This window comes from Bos javanicus, chromosome 3 (genome assembly GCF_032452875.1).
Source record: "Bos javanicus breed banteng chromosome 3, ARS-OSU_banteng_1.0, whole genome shotgun sequence".
Taxonomy (NCBI): Eukaryota; Metazoa; Chordata; class Mammalia; order Artiodactyla; family Bovidae; genus Bos; species Bos javanicus.
In genome coordinates, this window is record NC_083870.1 from 113,138,991 (window position 1) to 113,160,952 (window position 21,962).

General features: G+C 50.8%; 1 protein-coding gene across 1 annotated transcript in view; it reads left to right on the forward strand.

Moving 5' to 3' along the window:
- Positions 1-21,962, forward strand: part of INPP5D (inositol polyphosphate-5-phosphatase D) — a 137,098-nt gene that overhangs the window by 80,379 nt on the left and 34,757 nt on the right. The window contains exons 9-14 of the mRNA XM_061412651.1: positions 280-403; positions 11,667-11,773; positions 13,678-13,780; positions 16,125-16,321; positions 16,732-16,849; positions 21,865-21,961. Coding sequence (XP_061268635.1) covers positions 280-403; positions 11,667-11,773; positions 13,678-13,780; positions 16,125-16,321; positions 16,732-16,849; positions 21,865-21,961 — 746 coding nt within the window. The remainder of the gene's footprint in view (positions 1-279; positions 404-11,666; positions 11,774-13,677; positions 13,781-16,124; positions 16,322-16,731; positions 16,850-21,864; position 21,962) is intronic.

Consider the following 21,962-nt stretch of genomic DNA (forward strand, 5'->3'; position numbering starts at 1 on the left):
CTCCTCCACCAAACCCTTTGGCAGAACAGCTGATGTGCACACAGCAGAGAAGCTGGGCTCCTTCCACATTTTAGCGATTCTCAGGAGCTGCCAGCAAAAACTCCCCCTGGGGCAAAGAAGGCTCAGAAATAGAAGCCAGAAGTCCCACACGGGAGGGACACATGGCCAAGGGCCGCCCGGTCACATGGACAAGGGGCTCGTGGGTGGCGCTGAGAAAGCACCGAGAAGGGATGACCAGCACCTCTTCTTCCCCTCCCCTCCTCTTCCTTCTTTCCACAGGTGAAGGCAGAATCTCTGGGGATTCCTCAGAAACTGCAGCTCAAGGTCGATGTCGAGTCTGGGAAACTGATCATTAAGAAGTCCAAGGACAGTTCTGAGGACAAGTTCTACACCCACAAGAAAAGTAAGGCCCTTGCGTCCATAAAATCCTCATTCTGCAGATATCCTTCCTGTGGCCACCGGCTATGCGGAGCAGGCTGTCGGGAAAGCCAGTCTTACCAGGAGCCTTCCACCCTCTGCTGGGGTACCTCCCAGCCCCCACCCTGCCTGTGGTGCCTCTCCAGTTCTCAGGCTCCCCTCCTGTGCCCCCTACACCTTGAGGCCTGGCCAAGATGCTCCACCTGCTTCCTCCCACTCTGGGGAAACGAGCTTACGCTTGGCCCTGGGTGGTGGTTCCATATACGTACGTGCTCTTCCTACTAGGAGGCGGGCTAATGTGCGTGGTCATGCTTGTGCTTGGTTCAGGCCTTGCTGATCAAATCAGGGTAGCACATCCCTAGGGTAGCACAGACACAATTCAGCCTGGCGTTAATGTCACAGGCTCTAAATTCAGACTGGACATTCCCAGCTCCGCCGCTTAGCACCTGTGTAACCTTGCACACGACCCTTAACCTTCCTGGGCCTCAGTTTCCTCATCTGTAAAATGGGGATGATAAGGTCCCTGTGAACTAATCCACATGGAAGGCTCCTTAGGAAAGCCTAGCACATAGGAGTCAACTCTGGGCAACTGAGGCTTTGCATTTCAAATAGTCTCATCAGTAAAATGGAAAATATTCCCACACCAAAGGCTAATGGAGAAGCTGCTATGGGCCAAACACTGGGGATCCTGGGCAAGCAGAACAATCAAAGACTCTGCCCATGTGGAATTTACATCCCATTGCACTGAGTGGCCAGTAAGTATGTCAGTAGGATGATTTCAGCTATTACTGAGTGCTGGAAGCCACAGGTGATGGATGGAGAATAACTGGGGCTAGGAGGCAATTTGGGGGGCAGAGTCTGGAGTTGGCAGCCTTGTCAGTGTGGATGGAAAGTGAGAGCCAGCAGTGTGGCAAGCTCAGAGAAAGAGAAAGGCTAGAGAGAGGCTCTTGGGGGCGGGACCCCTGAAGGGAAACTGAATTTTGGGGGGCAACAGAGCAGAGTGGTGGAAAATGCTGATATGGCCCTGACATCATTGCCTGGGCTCAGAGCCCCGCCTGCCAGGGAGGGGGCAGCTCCAAGCCTCAGTTTCTCCATCTGTACAATGGGGGGGAGCCCATGTATCATCACAGCATGATACTTTCTGAGCCCCATTTCCTCACTTGATATTGGTTTATCCTCACAAGGCTGACAGATTCCCCGAGACAGTACTAAGCACCACAGACTCATCCCTTAAATAAATTTCCACCCTAACACAACATTTTGTGTTCCAGTTCAGGTTTTCAAACCCCTGAAGACAAAGTCCCTCTGGTCCATAAGCAGTGTTTTTTTTATCCTTCAGGGATTCAAAATCTGTTTAGTAGCATATAACTAGGGATGCCAGATTTAGCAAATAAAAATACAGGATACCCAGTTAAACTTGAATTTCAGATAAACAATGAAAAATTTTAGTATAAGTATGTCCCATGCAATACTTGGAACATACTTATAAAGGTATGTTTTTTTCTGAAAAGGAATCCCAGGCAATCCCAGGCATGATCAGAATCTTTTGTTGTTAATAAAGTGGTATGAGAAGAGAAAGAACAGAGAAGAAAGCAGAAAACATCACAGGAGTTTTGTAAAGAGTAATTGTGCTTAGTTTCTCAGTCATGTCTGACTCTTTGAGACCCCATGGGCTGTACCCCACCAGGCTCATCTGCCCATGAGGTTTCTCCAGGCAAAAATACTGGAGTGGGTAGCCGTTTCCTTCTCCAGGGGATCTTCCCAACCCAGGGATTGAACCCAGGTCTCCCACATTGCAGGCGGATTCTTTACCGTCTGAGCCACCAGGGAAGCCCTTGCAAAGAGTAAAGATAAATATTTTTTCATTAAACTTGTGTTGTAGTTATGCACATATGCACATACATATAGTCATTGTATACATGTGGTTACATGAAAACCCTTTTCTTGCTATCTGGAAGTGGGGAATTCTCATCTGGTTCTGCTAGAGGCCTGGCTTGTGGGATAGATAGAATATTCTGGAGACCGTTGGAGACCATGACTGATGGCCAGAGTTGAGAAACTGGGGAAATCCAGACTCACTAGCCTTGCGAAGCAGGTGCCTGTTGGGAGCGTGGGCTCCACACTGTCTGACCTCTGCTATTTAGCCCTGAGCTGAAGTGATCTTGAGAGATTGTCCTGGGTCAGCACCACCTGCCCTGAAGCTCTTGCCAGCAGAGGTGGCAGACGGGAGCAGGTCACGGCATGTCCCACACAGGTCTCTAGGGGACACAAGCCACAGCTTCGCCCCTCTGAGAACATTGGCCTGAGCTGAGTATTCAGAGGGCAGATATTTGGCCTGACAGCCAAGCCCTGCAGATTCCTCCCATTGCCCCCAAGAAACCCTAGAGTTGGACCTCCATGGGAAATTGTTTGTTCAGCAAAAACTTGATGCCAGATGCTCTGCTGGGAACAGCAGGACAGAGGATAAGAACTTGCATAGGCTCCGAGGCTAGACTGCCCAGGTTCAGATCTAGGCTCCACTACTTCCTTGCTGTATCATGTTGGCCTAGTGGCTTAACCACTCTGTGCCTCCATTTTCTCATCTGTGAAATGGGAATAATAGTAATGTCTCATAGGCTTGTCATGAGTAGACGAGCTAATGTGTGTGAGAGTACCTCCCTGTGCCTAATAGCAGCACTGGCCCCACAGCAAAGTGTCCAGGCAGAGGCCAGGGGATGGGGGTTGCCCCATATGCATCTGCCCTGTCCTGAAACCTGCTCCTGAGTCCCACCTGGGCTGAGGCACCAAAGTCCAAGGGATGCTCTCAGGGCAGCAAGCGGATGGAAGTCTGGGGACCAGCCCTGTGCAGGAGGTGGGATACAGCCTGGAGAAGCAGGTAGATGGAGTAGGGAGGTGTCAGAAGCCCAGCCTGAAGTCTCAGGTCAGCTGCTTGTGAGCTTGATCTAGAGCCCTCTCTAGCAAGGAATGTGCAGGTTATCTAGGACCGACCAGATTGGAACTATGAATAATGGGCTACTGCACAAACGGAGTGTGGAGGGCCCATCCCAAATCCTGGTGGAGAGATAGCTGATTGAAATTGCCAAGAACTACAGCGTGTCCATGACTCTGTGGTCACGGTAGAAGCCCCTCCTGGAGTAGAGACAGAGCAGTGTCCTCAGTTTACTACTCTGTCAAATGGGTACAGTAGCATCCTGTAGGGCGGCCGTGAGTCTTAAGTAAACATCAAAGCACACAGTGCCGAGCATCTAGCAGATGCTCAATAAAATTGACTGTTACCACCATCCCCTGGAGAACATGGCAGTCCACTCCGGTATTCTTGCCTGGAGAATCCCATGGACACAGGAGCCTGGAAGGTTACAGTCCATGGGGTTGAAAAGAGTCGGATATGACTGAAGCAGCTGAGCATGAGCACCATCATCATGGTATAATTATCCCTCCAAGGCAGCTCTGAGGGAGGCAGGGAGCAGTGAGGAGGACAGCGCAGGAAAGGAAGCCCCTAAACACTGGAGTGTGGCGGCTGTCATACTCACAGAGTTGGGGTCACAGGGCAGGGGCAGGACTGATCCATCCACTGCCAACCTGGGCAGGAGAACCAGGGAACCTTCAGTAATGAAGGTGTGAGCACGGAGGACTCGTGAGAGATCAGCTTAGAACTCTAAGTTCCTCTTCACTGTCATGGAGACTGACTTAGAACTGAAAGGGGTGGACCCAACTTTGATAAGAGGAAACGGAAGCCTCAGATGAGTAAGGAGATTGTCAGAGAGTGCCCGCTTGCTTGAGGTTTCTGAATTGAAAGAAACGCCTGTCAGGATTCTGAGAAGCACTGGGAATTCTTGTCAGTTAATTCAATGGACATTTTTCTTTTGAACATCTCCTGTGGGCCAGCCCTGAGTTTGGCCCTCCCTCCAAGAATCTGTGGTTTAGGAGGGAAAGCTGACGTGAGCATGTATTACAGCGTGTGTCAGATGTGAGCTTAGCCCTGGAGGAGGACTGATTAGCTCTGTTGGTAAGGTGGTGCAGAGATGCCTCCCACCACAGAGGTGGCTCTGTCTGGGGCTTTGAAGGCTGAATAGGAATTCAAGTATGTGGTAGGGGAGGGGAGGGCACTTGGACTCAGAGAATGGCATGTGCAAGGAATGCAGGAGGATGTTAGGGAAATCAAAGGTTACTTGCTGTGGCCCTGGAGGGAAGAGCAGTGGGGCATGGGGTCCCAGATGTGGGCAGGGCCTTGAATGCAGAGTAAAAGTTGGAGATGTTCTCCTGGGGGCTGGGGAGCACGGACGGGTTTACCGTCTGCGGGGTGAGTGTACACTTTTGTGGGTTGTGGACACTGGGGAGGTGCCATGAGATCCTGGAGCAGGGATAGAGCTGAGCTGGAGACCAGTGGCCCTGAGAAAACCCAGCTGGAGTCCAGAATGAACTACTGTGGTGTGGGTCTGTGAGCCCTTAAAAGAGAAGCACAGATGCCCTGGGCTTGCCAGCCAGCTGTCTGCGGCCTCACCAGCCTGGCTCCTGTCTTCCCTCAGTGTCGATGGGGCTTGGCTCATCCTCTGTCATGGCACCTGTCATATCAGAACACAATTACCTGTTCACAAGTCCCCTCCCTCAAAGAGTGGGGTCTTCCCCTCACTCACCCTGGAATCCACAAGTTCTCGCACAGGACCTGGTTTCCTGTCGGTGCGTGCTCAGTGATTGCCAATTGAGCACTGGTAATGTCACTTATAAATTCCTGACCCCTCCACCATCAATGTGGGCTCCACAGGGCCCAGGAGGGCGGGGTGGGCGGTCTTTGTCCACTGTTAAATTCCCAAAATCTAGAACAGTGCTTGGCACAGAATACGTGATCAATAAACACATACTGAGTGCACGAATGAATGAATGACTGTGAGGCCAGTGAAAGAACACAGTTCATGTGGCTGTGTGTTTCGGTGGCTTCTTTGTAGCGGGTACTAGCGAGGCAGCGTGCCTCAGGGACAAGGGGCTCTGGGTAAACCACATTCACGTCTGCGGCCAGTAATGGTGTGACGCTGAGCGAGTGACTGAACTACTCCAAGCCTCCATGTTCACGTCTGTAAAGTGGATTCCTATAGGGCTGCTGTGAGGGCTGGTGGGATGAGGCGTGTCCTTAGCAGTCCTGACGCAGTCAGATTCCAATCGTGGTGATTATTGTAAAGTGCTGCCCTCTTGGAGGAACTCTCTGACTGCAGGTGTTGGAGCTTCCTTGCCTTGTTCTGGTCACCACGTTCCTTAGTAGCTCTGGCATCAAGGTCTCCCACACGTAAGAAAGGCCAGCTGCCACGTAAGGAAATCATAATGTTCTCACTCACTGAGCAGCTACAACCTGCGGAGTGCTGGAGGTGTGAAGCTGAGCTAACCGGGTGTGCTCTTAGCCCCGAGGGAGGTTACATCCAAGGAAGGGTCAGGGAGAGAAAGAAACGAGTACACAAACCAGGAAGGCATCAGGGAGTGGTAAACTCTTCGTCTGGGAACTTAAATAGAAGGACACGCCAGTCATGGAGGAAATGACAAAATGCCGTTGGAGTTGACAGTTGAGCATCAAGAAGATACTGGCTATGCAAAAACCAGGGGCAGAGGCCCTTGGGCAGAGGTTTCAAGGAGTCAGCAAGTTCCAAGTGTGAGGAGGTGGGGAGGCTGGAGCACAGGTGGTGCAGAGATTGGGCACTTGGTGCCCACCATGGGGCCTCGGTGACCCAGGATGGTCTCTAAGTGCAGTGCGCCACCAGTGAGTGCCTAGTCGCTCAGTCATGTCCAACTCTTTGCAACCCCATGGAGTGCAGCCCGCCAGGCTCCTCTGTCCACGAGGATTCTCGAGGCAAGAATACTGGAGTGGGTTGCCATGTCCTACTCCAGGGGATCTTTCTGACCCAGGGATCAAACACAAGTCTCCCACATTGCAGGCATTAAAGAAGTTTTAAGCAGGAGCATGGTGTGATCTGCCTTTAAAATGAACTCTAGCTGCTGTGCTGAGAATAAGTGATGGCAGGAGGCAGGCAGACATGCAGAGACCAATTAAAGGGCTGTGACAGCGAGGCAAGAGGTGGTGGTGGCTTGAGATGGGGAAAAATGGACAGACTGGGAATGTTCTGGAGGTGTGCTCAGTCACTCAGTTATGTCCACCCCGTGGACTGTGGCCTGCATCTGTCCATGGGATTCTCCAGGCAAGAATACTGAAGTTGGTAGTCATTCCTTCTCCAGAGGATCTTCCCAATCCAGGAATAGAACCCGGGCCTTCTGCATTGCAGGCAGATTCTTTACCATCTGAGCCAACCAGGGAAACCCAAAAGTGAAAATGTTAGTTGCTCAGTCCTACCTAACTCTTTGTGACCCCATAAACTATAGCCCACCACGCTCCTCTGTCCATGGAGTTCTCCAGGCAAGAATACTGGAGTGGGTAACCATTCCTTCTCCAGGGGATCTTCCCAACCCAGGGACTGAACCTGGGTCTCCTACATTGTAGGCCCATTCTTTACTGTCTGAGCTACCAGGGGAGCCTGTGATCTACAGGTTCTGGGGGTAGACCTGCCCATACCTAATAATAGATGAGATGGAGAGGGACAAGGGGTGGGAACAAGTGGGTCACTTACTGAACCTGCTAACACTCATATTAATATTAATAACACTAATCGGGACTTCCCTGATACCTCAGTTGGTAAAGAATCTGCCTGCAATGCAGGAGACCCTGGTTCGATTCCTGGGTCAGGAATATCCGCTAGAGAAGGGATGGGCTACCCACTCCAGTATTCTTAGGCTTCCCTTGTGATTTAGCTGGTAAAGAATCCACCTGCAATGCGGGAGACCTGGGTTCAGTCCCTGGGTTGGGAAGATTCCCTGGAGAAGGGAAAGGCTACCCACTCCAGTATTCTGGCCTGGAGAATTCCATGGACTGTATAGTCCATGGAGTCACAAAGAGTCAGACACGACTGAGCAGCTTTCACTTTAATACTAATTCTGAGCCAGCAAGACCTCACATCCCAGGGAAGCCACACGGTCCTACAAGTAGATGTGAAGGAAATCCATACGTTTAGAGGTAAGGAGACACAGCCTAACAGCAGCAGATTTGGAAGAGTTCGGGCATTCCAGTAGTGGGTAAGACTCATGCCGTGGCACATTTACCGCTGCTGATAAGGCCGATGGGCTTTCTGAGAGCAGGGAACCCCCACGATTTCCCTTGAGTGAAACTTCAGCTCAAGAGGGTAGCTGAACACACACAGGATTGTCTTTTCCCTTCGTAAAGGCAAAACTCAGAGGGACAAAGAAAACAGGAAAGAAAATGAGGGCAACACAATTCTGAAAAGTGATGGATCATGATAACCATGCCATAGGAACCAAAACAGCTAAATTTTAAATGTATCATAGGAAAAGCTGAGACGCCTGACTCACACCACAGAACCACAAAGGGCTGAGGAATTGATAGCATCGGGGCGCCTGGAGTGAGGGTGAAGCTGGGGTTATAAACAGCAGGATTGGATACAAATCTTTTTAAAGACTTAGACCCACCAGCTCCCCGTCCGTTCCACACAGCCAGTGGCTTCCCCTCACACGTTAGGCAGAAGACCTAAAGTTTGAGGAGGTTAGGGACTGGGAGACCCGGGCATGGTGAGGGCGGAGGAATCTACCAAATACAGAGGACTCGACAACAGGTATTTCTGAATGCTGAGATGCCAGCCTGTATCCTTACCCAGCTTGGGATGCTGCCAGCCAGGCCAACTACCTGCAGGCAGGAAGATGACCAACCCAGGAACAAAAATCCAAAGACACTGCCATGAAGAGGTTCCCCATGAATCAGCCCATGAGATCACCCCATGGAGAAACCTTGCTGGACAGTCCCCACTGTCACAGTTGGGACCCAAGGACCCCCAGTCATTGGAGGGAAGCCTGCAATAGGAGAAGACTCAAGGCAGAAATAAGCAAAAAGACAAACTTGGAGAAAATAAATTATGATGGTTTACAAGAAACTGGGCCGTGAAACCAGAACAGAATGCTATTCAAGGAACATTCAGAGAACAAAATAAAAGTGAAGAAAAAGGAGGAGGAGGAAGGGAGTGGAAGGAGATTGGTAAGAAGAAATAAAACATTATAGCAGAATTTTTTTCAGAAAATTTTAAAATAAAAACTCAAAGGAAGGGTGGAAAGATAAAATTGAGGAAAACTCCCAGAAAGTAGAACAAAAGGATAAAAGGAAGGAAAATAGGAGAGAAGAGGTTTTTAACAATTAGAAGACCAGTCCAGGAGATCCAGTACCAACATAATCAGTCAGTCAGAGAAAACACGGAAATGGTGAGAAATTTCATTAAAGAAATAATTCAAGAAAGGTCCTCAGGTCTGAACACCACCAGTTTCCAGACTAAAAACGGCCCACCATATTCCAACATAGCCTGAGGCATAGCAGTGTTGAAAAGTCTCACAATACTAAGATTCTAAGAAAAGATCCCCAAAACTTCAAAGCAAAAGATAGATTACAGACTGTGTCACGGGTCCCCAGTGCTTCCCGGGTGGCTCAGTGGTAAAGAATCCACCTGCCAATGCAGGAGACATTAAAGGGCTTGGGTTTGATCCCTGGGTCAGGAAGATCCCCTGGAGAAGGAAATGGCAACCCACTCCAATATTCTTGCCTGGGAAATCCCATGGGCAGAGGAACCTGGTGGGCTACAGTCCATGGGGTCGCAAAGGAATTGGACATGGCTTAGTGACTAAAGAACAACAACATGGGTCCCCAAGATCATATGTAGGTTAACTGAGTCTCTGGGAAAATTCCCAGGACTCAGCATGGAGTCATATCGCTGTGATTCACTGCGGTTGAAAGGACACAGAGTATAGTCAGCAAAAGGAAAGGATGCCTGGGGTGAAGTCCAGGAGAGACCAGGCAGCAGCTTCCAGAAGCCCCTCCCCTCGGAGGTACATAGCACGAGCTGAATTCATCCCTCGCTGAGTTGTGACAACACGTGTGAAATGCCATCTACCAGGGGTGCTTGTTAGGGACTCAGCATCCCAGGATTTCACTGGGGGCTGGTCACAGGGGAATAAATAGATGGGGAAACAGTGGCAGACTTTATTTTGGGGGGCTCCAGAATCACTGCAGATGGTGACTGCAGTGAAATGAAAAGATGCCTACTCCTTGGAAGGAAAGTTACGACCAACCTAGACAGCATATTAACAAGCAGAGACATTATTACTCTGCCAACAGAGGCCCATCCAGTCGAGGATGTGGTTTTTCCAGTAGTCATGTAAGGATGTGAGAGTTGGACTATGAAGAAAGTTGAGCACCGAAGAATTGATGCTTTTGAACTGTGGTGTTGGAGAAGACTCTTGAGAGTCCCTTGGACTTCAAGGAGATCCAACCAGTCCATCCTAAAGGAGATCAGTCCTGAATATTCATTGGAAGGACTGATGTTGAAGCTGAAACTCCAATACTGTGGCCACTTGATGTGAAGGGCTGACTCACTTGAAAAGACCCTGATGTTGGGAAAGATTGAAGGTGGGAGGAGAAGGGGACAACAGAGGATGAGACGGTTGGATGGCATCACTGACTCAATGGACGTGAGTTTGAGTAAACTCCGGGAGTCGGTGATGGACAGGGAGGTCTGGCGTGCTGCAGTCCGTGGGGTCGCAAAGAGTCGGACACGACTGAGTGACTGAACTGAACTGAGCTGGTCGCCTAGTCACCTTCAGCCTGGTACACACCCAGAGTCCAGACTCTCAGGGGAAGCCCAGTTAGTGTTGGTTGCTCAGTTGTGTCTGACTCTTTGTGACCCCATGACTGTACCCCAGGAGGAAAACTAGTATTCAGCATAAACCACACTGTTCGTACAGGTAGCACAGGCATAGTGAGTTGCTCTTAGTTCCTGGCATGCTGGGGACCCTTCTCAAATCCAAAGTCCTGGATGCCAACCAAGGCCACCTTCAAGCAAACTCTCCCAGGACAGAAGTCAGGCCTGCCTGGGAACTCTTCTGCATGTAGGCGGATCGGAATGACATTTTATGTCTCAGTAGTAATGCTGCGAACCAGAAATGATGGAGCAGGGTCTCGAGAGCCCTGAGGAAAATTATTCCCAACTTAGAGCTGTGTCAGGGAAGTGCGAGTATAGCGTTTTCAGGCATTCGAAGCCTCCAAAAGTGTCTCGCCCCATCCCCTTTCTTGGAAAGCTGCTAGAGATGTTGCTCTACCAAAATGAAGGTGTAAGCTGAGGAAGAGGAAGACATGGGGATCCAATACAAGTGAGACAGGGGTGAATGGATTTCCTGGATGATGGAGAGGGCGGGCCCTAAGTCATGGCTCTGCATCAGACCTTGAGGTCACCGGTCTGCAGAGAAGACCCAGAGGCCCTGGGAGAGAAACCGGCAGGGCATTGAAACTGATGAAAGCTCTTGGCCTCATGGCAGAGAGAATTACAGAGGGAGAGTGAGGACCAATGGAAAAATATGGCAATTAACTCCAGGAAAAAAACAGAAAGTTGTGTAGGAAAAAGAAAGCAGTCGAGGCTTGTCTGTCAAGAGCATTCCCATAATAACAAACACGGAATGCTTATCCAGCCAAAATGGTGATGTAATTATTAGAGGGATGGTGGAGACACTGAAATTGTACACGGACAGGGGGAGGGGAATGGTGAGGTGGGGAAAAAGGCTGTAAATGTGAAAGAGAGCTAAATCTTCATCCTCTGTGGTGGGAAGTCCATATGTAATAGGAAGTACGTAAGACTGAAACACCAGGAAGTAGCAATATAAGCATCTTTTTGAAAGACACGAAGTATTAATAACATTCACAACAAAAAAATCCATTCAGGGAACTGAAAGTGAGTGCCTCTAGGGAGCAGGACACTGGAGGGAGGTGGAGTTGGGAAGTACTATTGTTCATAATGATTTGAGCCTCTTTTAATCATTGACAGAAGTACAAATATTTAATTTTTCATTTAGATATAAATTGCAAACAAGCACAAGAAGGAAGGGAGGAAGAGAAGGAAGGGAGAGAGGGAGGGAGCTGAAAAGATGGACAGGCACGCTGTCTCTGCCCTGATCAGGCCACCTCCTCCCATTCCAGGCTCCACCCTTCCCAACCCTGAGCTCCTCCCTGGAAGAGCAGCAAGGAGCAAGAATCTGGGAGACCAGGCACAGATTTGGTGCTCAGCCTGGGCCCGGAAAAGTCAGACTGCTGAGGTCAGGTGCCAGAGTGCCCTGGAGACTCTTCACGTGTTGGAGGATAATGAGAAAAGTAAATTTCCATCCCTCTTAAGTCCTGCAGCTCATCAAGTCTCAGAAGTTTCTGAACAAGTTGGTGATCCTGGTGGAAACAGAGAAGGAAAAGACCCTGCGGAAGGAGTACGTTTTTGCTGACTCCAAAGTAAGTGACCACAAAGCCCTAGGACGAGCCAGGAGGGGAGTGAGGGAGGCATGGTTTCTGAGGCTTGCTGTGTGCCTGGAAGTGGGTACCAGGTACTGTCAGCTCGCTCAACTCTCACACCCACTTCCCACCTGAAGCCAAGCCCAGGAAGGTGGAGGGAATGCAAGCCAGCTAGTAGCCCCATCTGCAACCTCTGCCACCACGCCAGCCTGTGGAAGAGTGCCTCCTTTATCATCCATGTCTTACCAGCGCTGAGCCCCCTTGGGAGGCTTTGAGCTTCCCTGGGATGCACCCGGAGGCCCTCGGAGACACCCCAGATTTAAATCTGAGTCTCAACCAGCACCCCCTCCATTTCTACACTTGCACAGCCCCCAAGAAGTGAGATTCCCTACCAGGTCTGGCTGCTGGAATAAGAGGTGGGTGGGCTGATGGAGAAACTTGGGATCTGGGCGTTGTGGGGGCCTCTGTACAGACAGAGTCTCTGACCTCAGCCCTCCCCTCACACGTGCCAACCAGGTGCAGAAACCCAGCATTGCGGCCCTGCTGTTTATCCTGCAAGCGTGTGGCTCCGCTGAGCCAGGCACGGGGCTCCCAGCACGTCAAGGGTGGCTGACTGTGTCGGCCCCGCGGTGGAGGGACAGGGCTCCTGGCACGGGCCCACGGGGACTGCCCCATTGAGTGCTGGAACCTGGCTGTGTCTACCTGTGTGGCAGGGGAGAGCTGATAGGAGGCCAGTGGGGACTCTGTGGGCCCCAGAATTAGCTGAGAGGGTGAAAAGGACTGAGAGGAATGATCGAGAAGGAACTGGGGAGAAACAAGGAAGTGAGTTCCAGACAGGTGGGGGACGCATCGTGCTGGGCACATGGGCAGAGGTCCAAAACCCACTTCTGTTCATGGTCACATGCTCAGAAGATGAGGTACAAGGGTAAACCGAGGCACGTAGTTCTGAGCTGCCCCTAGACGCAGATTTCCCATACAGACAGCCACCGTAATTCTCAGTGAGCTGCTTTCTTCAGCTGCAACTTAGATTTGCAATTAAATTAGACTGAATGATAGGAGATTGCCATCTACAGAGGTCTGAGACCGTCAAACATGGCTAATTTCACATGGTGCAGCCGAAAACTCTGGGCCACACTTGGTCCGCCCACCTCTGCTATTGAACGGTAAGCTACTAGACGGCCACGTCCACTCTGTGCCCTGCTGTGTACAGGACAACAGAGTGAAGCCTACAGGGAAGGACAGCCTTCGTGGGGTCTTTTCTTTCTCGTTAGTTTCTTTCATCTAAATTTTCTTTCATTACACGAGTAATCTAATTCTTATTGGTAAAAAATAACTGATACAAATAAAAAGTTTAAAATAGAAAACACTCATATACACTAGTAATCCTTGGATTCTATCTTTCAGGATGGTTTTTGTGTGTGTTTTGAAAAATACAAATGCAATGGTGCTGTTCATAGCTTTTTGTCAATTGGCTTTTCATGCCAAACAATGTATCTTGACCATCCACCCTTGTTGATGAAGTGTTTTTGCACCCAAATTTTTAAAATCTGTGGTCTTCTGGCCTATGGATGACCCATAAAACATTTAGCAATTCCCCTCCTAGGGCTGGACACGAAGGCCTCTAGGATTTTCTGTGTTGAAACACATGCTTCTGTCCCCATGATGTGGTCGGGTCTTCGCAGGGTCCCTGGTTCTTTCCTTAGTCAGGTCCTTGCAGAGGAAGGTCGGGGTTAGAGAAAAGCCTCTCTCTTAAGACCTCAGGCACGTATTTCCAGATGGCTCTGCTGGAAGTCGGCACTGATCCGCTCTCCCCCCAGCTTTTCTCAAAGCTGACCAGTCCTTTGAAAGTGTCATGTGCAGGGAGGCGGAGGCCTTTCTGAGTCTGTCTGCCCTTCAATCCCTAGAAGAGAGAAGGTTTCTGCCAGCTCCTCCAGCAGATGAAGAACAAGCACTCGGAGCAGCCGGAGCCTGACATGATCACCATCTTTATCGGCACCTGGAACATGGGTGGGTCTGCCTGCCGCCCTGCCTCCCGGTCCCGCTCAAGGGCTCTGCTTTGCTGCCTCGGGCACCCTCGCCCCACCCCCAGCCCCTAGATGCGGGTACCCATCCTGAGACCAGAGGCAAAAGAAAGGAGCGCTGGGATTCTCAGCCGCCAAGTGCAGCTGAAAGGGGTTACGTACGTAGTTGCCAGAAATGGAAAGTTTTAGGTAAAGAGTTTGAATATATAGGTGAACGGGCCCTTGGGCACCTTCCGGCCTTGGGCAACTCGCCGAGGGGCTTCAGGCCTGGAAGAAGGAACCTCCTCTTTGATTTGGGCTGCCAGATTTATTGAGCGAGAAAGAGGAAAAAAAGATGATGCCCAGCTGAATTTGAATTTCATGTAAACAACAAATTATTTTTTAGTATAAGAATTTAGCTAGAAATACATAACTGTGTGTGCTCAATTGTTCAGTCGTGTTTGACTCTTTTGCTGTCCCATGGACTGTAGCCGACCAGGCTCCTCTGTCCATGGAATTTTCCAGGCAAGACGAGTATGGAGTGGGTTGCCATTGCCTTCTCCAGCGGATCTTCTCGGCCTAGGGATTGAACCTGTGTCTCCTGCATTGGCAGGTGGATTCTACCACTGAGCCCCCTGGGAAGCAGAAATACATACTAAATATATATTAAGCTAAATATATATGCTATGTATATTTACATACTAATATATACCAAGTATAATATCTTAAATAAATTAATGTACTATAGTATACTGAATATAATTACACTAAATAATTATTTAGTATAACAGTTCAGTTAGAAGTGCAAATATACACCAAATATCCATTGTGCTAAACATGCATAGTGTATACTCAGGTGCTAATACACATTTTTATACTAATATGAGTTATACTAAGTAATTACTTAGTTTAAATATTCAGTTAGAAATTTTAAAAAATTAAGTAGATACAGAAGTTCCAGTCAATTTGAATTTTAGATAGTTACTGCACGGGACATACTTATTCCAAAAAGTATCCATTGTTTATCTGAAATTTGAATTTAACTGGGCATGTCTCCCCCACTTTGGTCTGGAGCAGAATCAGGGCCACCGCCCTCCCGACGCAGTAGACTAGTCACCTGGGAGGAAGTGGCTGAGCAGAGGGAGTGGGAATCTGAATGAAAAAGCTACATGGGACCCCTGGCCTGTCACTGGGTGGAAGATGGGCTGGACTCAGGGAACTCAGGAGAGTTGCCCCCGTCCTGGTTGCACTAGCCTCAGCTTCCCCAGGTCTTCATGCCCAGAAACCCGAAGAGTCACAGCCACGCTGAAGTATTGGGTTGGTAAAAAAATCTCATTTGGGTTTTACTGGAACGAACTTTTTGGTCAACCCAACAGAATGCGGGCCTAGTTCCTGTGTCCCTCAGTCTCTGCCACTGTTTCTCATTGGCCGCCTGAGTCCCTCAGCTCTCACACCCGGGGTTTCATGCACACAGGTGCCTGGCCCTTTCCCCTCTTTCCTTCTGCAAGCATGGAAATCTTTGATTTGGCTGTGCACCGTCCAGGTGAACAGCTGCAGACATGCCCTTCACATGCCATGGAAGGAGCTGACTGGGGCAGTGTGGGAGGGTCTCCCGAGCAGAGACCACCAGGCCCCAGGGCTTATGTTCCCACGCTGAATCACAGCGGGAGTAGAGGTCAGGTCACTCCAGTTCTTGGCTTCTTGGCAGTCGTGAGCCAGGACAGTTTACTCTCTGGGGGTAAAAAAAAGTTGACTCAACCTCCAAGATTTGGGGGGAAATAAATCTTTATCATTATTTCTTTATTGAGCTGTTTAGGCTCAGGTTTTCCAATGGCAGTGGAGGTGGGCCGGGAGTAGGGGCTCCAGGCTCTTCGGTTCCTCTGGCTGACTCCTGCACGGCCTCTCTCAGTGTTCGGCTGAGATCTCTCTTGTGCAATGAGAGCATTGCTGTCTCCTAACTGTGGGTTAGAAGGCTCCATCCTAAACCTGTCAGCTGACAGCACTGTCTCAGTGGAGACAATGGAGAGTAATCTCCTCAAGGCCTGTGTCCCAGTTACACTATAGCCCCAAAGACTAGGACAGTGGCTGACATCTGTGCTATGAGTTCAAGTTGCTATGTGGAATCTTCGAGTGTTTCTGGCCTTTGAAACTTAATGCTGTCTTTACAAAGCAATGTAACATCCTGGGACACAATAGTGCCTCGCTCTGTACCTAAGGTACTTCGTTGGGCGGCCTGACTGGTTTTCAGGGACTATGTGACCCCCTGCCCCACCCCCATGTTTCCCCTGCGTCTGTTCTGACTGCTCCTGATGTACCTTTGACTCACTTGGTGTTGGGTTTTGCTGTTGAAGGTAACGCCCCCCCTCCCAAGAAGATCACGTCCTGGTTTCTCTCCAAGGGGCAGGGAAAGACGCGGGATGACTCAGCTGATTACATCCCCCATGACATCTACGTGATCGGGACCCAGGAGGACCCCCTGGGAGAGAAGGAGTGGCTGGAGATACTCAAACACTCCCTGCAAGAGGTCACCAGCATGACCTTTAAAACAGTGAGTGGTGGCCGTGGCCCCAGGTGGGACACCTGGGCAGTGGACCTGGCAAGTTGGGAGCATCTTGGGGGCAAGAGTGTGCTCAGTGGTCCCCCTGCCGTTCAGGGCCAGAGAGGCTCACCTGCATCCAATGATTAATGGTGTCCCTGGGCGTTGCTGATCACTGGGGTGGTCCCTCTCCCTTGCCCAAGCTTGTAGGTAACCTTTACTTCCTCGAAATCTAGTCAGTGCTGGCCCTATCTTTAAGACAACTTTGCGTCATCTGTGAAGCATCCTTAGGGGTCCCCTAAAGTATAGGGATGACCGGCAGGCCGCCCCACACCTGAGGGCGAGGGCTGGGTGTGAAACTCTTGCTCTGGGGTCAAGCACTGTGTCCTGGCCCAGGGTCACAGCACTGTCCCCCCCGCCAGATCGCCATCCACACCCTCTGGAACATCCGCATCGTGGTGCTGGCCAAGCCGGAGCACGAGAACCGAATCAGCCACATCTGCACCGACAACGTGAAGACAGGCATCGCCAACACGCTGGGTGAGCCGGGGTGGGGGGTGTGTTCTGCGTAAGCTCATTTCTGCCCACACTCGCGTGTCTATCCCTTCTGGGATGGGTGGTCCTCCCAGCCTCCACGTGCTCCGGATGGTCCTCCCAGACTACATGCACTCGGGGTCTACCCCAGTGCTTCTGAGGATCTGCCAGAATGCTGTTGTGACTCAACACCTCTCAGGAGGAGCCCAACATTCTTGTGTTTCCGACGAACTCCCAGTGGTGTCAGGGCCGCTGGCTGACAGACCCCACCTTGAGTATCAGGGATCAAGGACAGGGGTCAACAGCCGTGCTGTGAAGGGTCAGGAAGTAAATATGTTAGGCTTTTCAGTCCATGCGCAATTTCTCAGCCCTGCTGCCGTCACACGAGAGCAGCTGCAGACAACAGCAACTTGGAAGAGCACGGCCGTGTTCTAGAGAACTGTTATCTACCAACAGGTGGAGGCTTGATTCGGCCCCTGGTCTAGACCTAGACAGACTCAGGTGGAGGTGGAAACGCTGCTATCAGCCGTGAGCCAGTGGGACCAGTCAGGCTGCTTCAGAGAACTGACACAGATGCGGAGGGCTGCATATGTATGTGTGTGAGTGTGTGTGTGTCTGAGTCTGTGTGTATTTGTGAGTGTGTGTGTGTGTGTAAGAGAGTATGTGAGTCTGAATGTGAATGTGTATGTGAGTTTTTTGTGTCTTTTCAGTCTGTCTGTGTGTATTTGTGAATTTGTCAGTCTGTGAGTGTGTGTGTGAGTCTGTGTCAATGTGTCTGTGAGTGTGAGTCTGTCTGTGTGTCTGTCAGTCTGTGTATGTGTCTGTCAGTCTATATGTATGAATGTGACTCTGTCAGTCTGTATGTGTAAGTGCGAGTCTGTCATTCTGTATGTGACTCTGTTTGTGAGTGTTAGTCACCTGTGTATGTGTGTCTGTCAGTCTGTGTGTGTCTGTGAGTGAGTCTGTCAGTCTGCGTGTGTGAGTGTGAGCCTGTCAGTCTGTGTGTGGCTGTGAGTCTGTCAGTCTGTGAGTGTAAGTCTGTCAATCTGTGTGTGTGGCTATGAGTGAGTCTCTCAGTCTGTGAGTGTGAGTCTGTCAGTCTGTGAGTGTGAGTCTGTCAGCCTGTGTGCGTGTCTGTGAGTGAGTCTGTCAGTCTGTGTGTGTATGACTGTGAATGTGAGTGTGTCAGTCTGTGAGTATAAGTCTGTCAGTCTGTGTATGTGAGTGGGAGTCTGTCATTCTGTATGTGAGTCTGTTTGTGAGTGTGTTAGTCAGCCTGTGTATGTGTGTCTGTCAGGCTGTGTGAATATGACTCTCAGTCTGTATATGAATGTGTCTGTCAGTCTGTGAGTGTAAGTCTGTCAGTCTGAGTCTGTCAGTCTATGTGTGTCTCTGAGTGAGTCTGTCAGTCTGTGTGCGTGTCTGTGAGTGAGTCTGTCAGTCTGTGTGTGTGTGACTGTGAATGTGAGTGTGTCAGTCTGTGAGTATAAGTCTGTCAGTCTGTGTATGTGAGTGTGACTGTCAGTCTGTATGTGTGAGTGCGAGTCTGTCATTCTGTATGTGAGTCTGTTTGTGAGTGTGTTAGTCAGCCTGTGTATGTGTGTCTGTCAGTCTGTGAGTGTGAATCTGTCAGTCTGTGTGCGTGTCTGTGAGTGTAAGTCTGTCAGTCTGTGTGTGTGTGACTGTGAATGTGAGTGTGTCAGTCTGTGAGTATAAGTCTGTCAGTCTGTGTATGTGAGTGTGACTGTCAGTCTGTATGTGTGAGTGCGAGTCTGTCATTCTGTATGTGAGTCTGTTTGTGAGTGTGTTAGTCAGCCTGTGTATGTGTGTCTGTCAGGCTGTGTGAATGTGACTCTCAGTCTATATATGAATGTGTCTGTCAGTCTGTGAGTGTAAGTCTGTCAGTCTGTGGACGTGAGTCTGTCAGTCTGTGTGTGTGTCTGTGAACGTGAGTCTGTCAGTCTGTGAGTGTGAATCTGTCAGTCTATGTGTGTGAGTGTGAGTCTGTCAGTCTGTGTGTGAGTGGCAGGGAGTGCATAGGGGCAGGTGCACCCACATGGGGGCCGTGGGTGGCACTGAGGGTGAGGCCAACGATTTCTGGTGCTTGGCGTCAGGGACAGGACAGAGCCCCAGAGGCGACAGGAAATAGAACTGCCGCCACTGAACGTGAAAAGCTCCCTCAGCCTTTCTGCTCACAAACCGCAAGCTGCCCGCGTCCACACCCACTTGTCCGCCTTCCTTCCTGTGGCAGCAGCTGCCCTGCTCCGACGCCCACGCCCTCTGCTGCCCAGGAACCCGCTTCTAGGCCTCGAGCCCCTCTGCGGGGCTGCCCGCCCCCTCCACCAGCCGCCAGCCACAGTCTGCTCAGACCTCCCGTTACAAGACAGGACCACCCTCAGCGGGACGGAGCTGACTGTGCCCCCCGCCCCACCCAGCACGCTACTGGGCCCCCAAGGTGTCTGTCCACCACACACAGGGCTGCTCCCACAGCTGGACAGACAGACTGACAGCAGGATGGTGGGGAGTGAGCATGCCGGCAAAGAGAGTGTGGCAGGGGGTGGGCGGCTCCAGGGGCTACTTGAGATGGGTGGGGGTCTAGGGGCCTCTCCGAGAAGTCAGAGGGCTGAGGAAATGGGAGGAGCGTTCCACGCAGCAGGAGCAGCGAAGCAAAGGCCTTGTGCTCGCTGGGCTCAGCCTTACAGGTGATGGGACAAGGCCAGAGAGGGAGGCAGCAGGCCCAGGCAGTCTGAGTTTCATGGCTCTAGGAGGGCAGCTTGGATGCAGGGGATTTCCCATGCACCATTTCCCAGTCCCTGCTTCCCTCCCCTCCTCTTCTCCTCTGGGGCCAATCTCCCCCCATTTCCCTCCCCTGAAATGGCTCCCAGCCATGGTTAGCACAGGGCAGGAGTTCACTGGGTGCTGACTGGCTGGTGGAAGAGCTGAGACCTCCGAGAGGGTGGACCCAGTGCCAGGCCGTGTGTGCTAAGTGCTTGCTGTGTTCATTTAATACAAACACCCTGTCGGGGCAGGGACTATTGTGAGCCCCCCTCACAGACATGACTCTGGAGGCTACAGTGATGTTCCCAAACCTGCCCAAGGCCCTGTGGCAAGGACGTGGTGGGCAGGGACTTAAGCCTAGGCCCCAGGCTGGGGAGAAGGCTGACAGGAGGGGCCTCATGGGGACAGGGGAGTCAACTCCAGGGCAGAGGGGAGAGAGCCTTGGGTCAGGAGGCCCGGCCTGGCTCGTCCCCGGGGCCGTCTCGTTGTCCAACCCAGACAGAATGTTAGCCAGCTGGGTGGTTTTACATTTTGAGTACCAAATTAAAGGAAAAGGAAACAAGGAAAGTCAATCTTCACAATGTATCTTATCAAACCTCCTGAAAGTGTTAGTCACTCAGTCGTGTCTGACTCTTCGCACCCCATGGACTGTAGCTCGACAGGCTCCTCTGGCCATAGAATTCTCCAGGCAAGAGTACTGGAGTGGGTTGCTCTGCCCTTCTCCAGGGGATCTTCCCGACCCAGGAATTGAACATGGGTCTCCTGCATTGCAGGCAGATTCTCTACCGGCTGAGCCACCAGGGCTCATTACCATTTCAATGGGTATTCAATTAAAGGTTTATTAGCTATCTTACAGTCCATTCTTCTTCTAGGCTTACAATTCTGTTGTGTCTCTTATACTCACAGCCCGTCTCATTCAAGACCAGCACATCTCACAGCTGCCATGATGGGCAGAGAAAGTTCCCAGGCATGTGTCAGAACCACCTAGAGCAGGGCTGGCAGACTTGTTCTCTAAAAGGCTAGATAGTAAATATTTAAGACTCTGCAGGTCATGCTGTCTGTGTCATAACTACTGGACTCTATCTAAGGGCATAGCTGTGTTCCAATAAAATGTTGTTTATAGACTCTGAATTTCATATCATTTTAATTTTATATCAGATATTTAATCAAAATATTCTTCTTTTGATTTTCCCCCAACTATTTGAAAATGTAAAAACCGCCCTATAGCTGGTGGTGGGACAGTGTTGGCTGAACTCCTGACCCAGAAGACTTGTTAGACAGAGATTACTGACTCCCACTCTCAAAGTGAGTGGACATGAGGTCTGAGAAAACTCTGGGAGATGGTGATGGACAGGGAAGCCTGCAATGCTGTAGTCCATGGGGTCGCAAAGAGTCGGATATAACTTGGTGACTAAACAACAACAAACGTAATATATTTAGGGCTTCCCTGGTGGCTCAGTGGTAAAGAATCCACCTGCCAATGCAAGACATGTGGGTTTGATCCCTGAGTCGGGAAGTTTCCCTGGAGAAGGAAATGGCAATCCATTCTGATATTCTTGCCTGGGAAATCCCATGGACAGAGGAGCCTGAAGGGCTACAGCCCAGCCCATGGGGTTGCAAGAGTCAGACATGACTTTGTGACTGAACAACAGCAACTCCCAAAGCTCTGATTCAGCAGGTCCCGGGCGGGGCCTGTGATGTGCGCTTGCACCAAGTTCCCGGTGGTGCTGATGCTGCTGGTCTGGGGAACGCACTCTGAGAACCACGGGTCTCAGTGCGGGTTTTGGCCTCTCCAGGAAGCTGGGGTTTGCTGGTGCGAGGTCAGCCCCACCCCAGCCGCCGGCTCCTCCTTCTACCTCCTCTTCTCAAGGTTTCTGAGTATTTCTGATGGCCCTGCTTGGACCTGTGGGAAACACACACACACACACACACACACACACCTGCTGAGAGGGCGATGCCAGGATGACTTAACACTGGCAGCTTCCTCCCTCAGACCTGCCGAGAACCCCAAGGCTGCCGGCTGTTCACCCCGTTTTCTTATTCTAGAGGAATCTCACCCCCCACCCCAGTCCCTGTCCCCTGCCATCTCTCACCCTAGATGAAGCTGTTTTTCTTCCTTGGCCTCCACTTTTCCCCACACCTGTTCTCTCCTGACGAGTGGCTTGGCTTCACCCTGATTTCCCACCACTTGGCAACTTTGCCTGTCGGGTGTTCTGACTTTTCCCTTCTCCCCCTCCCTTTAGGGAACAAGGGAGCCGTGGGGGTGTCGTTCATGTTCAACGGAACCTCCTTGGGATTTGTTAACAGCCACCTGACTTCAGGAAGTGAAAAGAAACTCAGG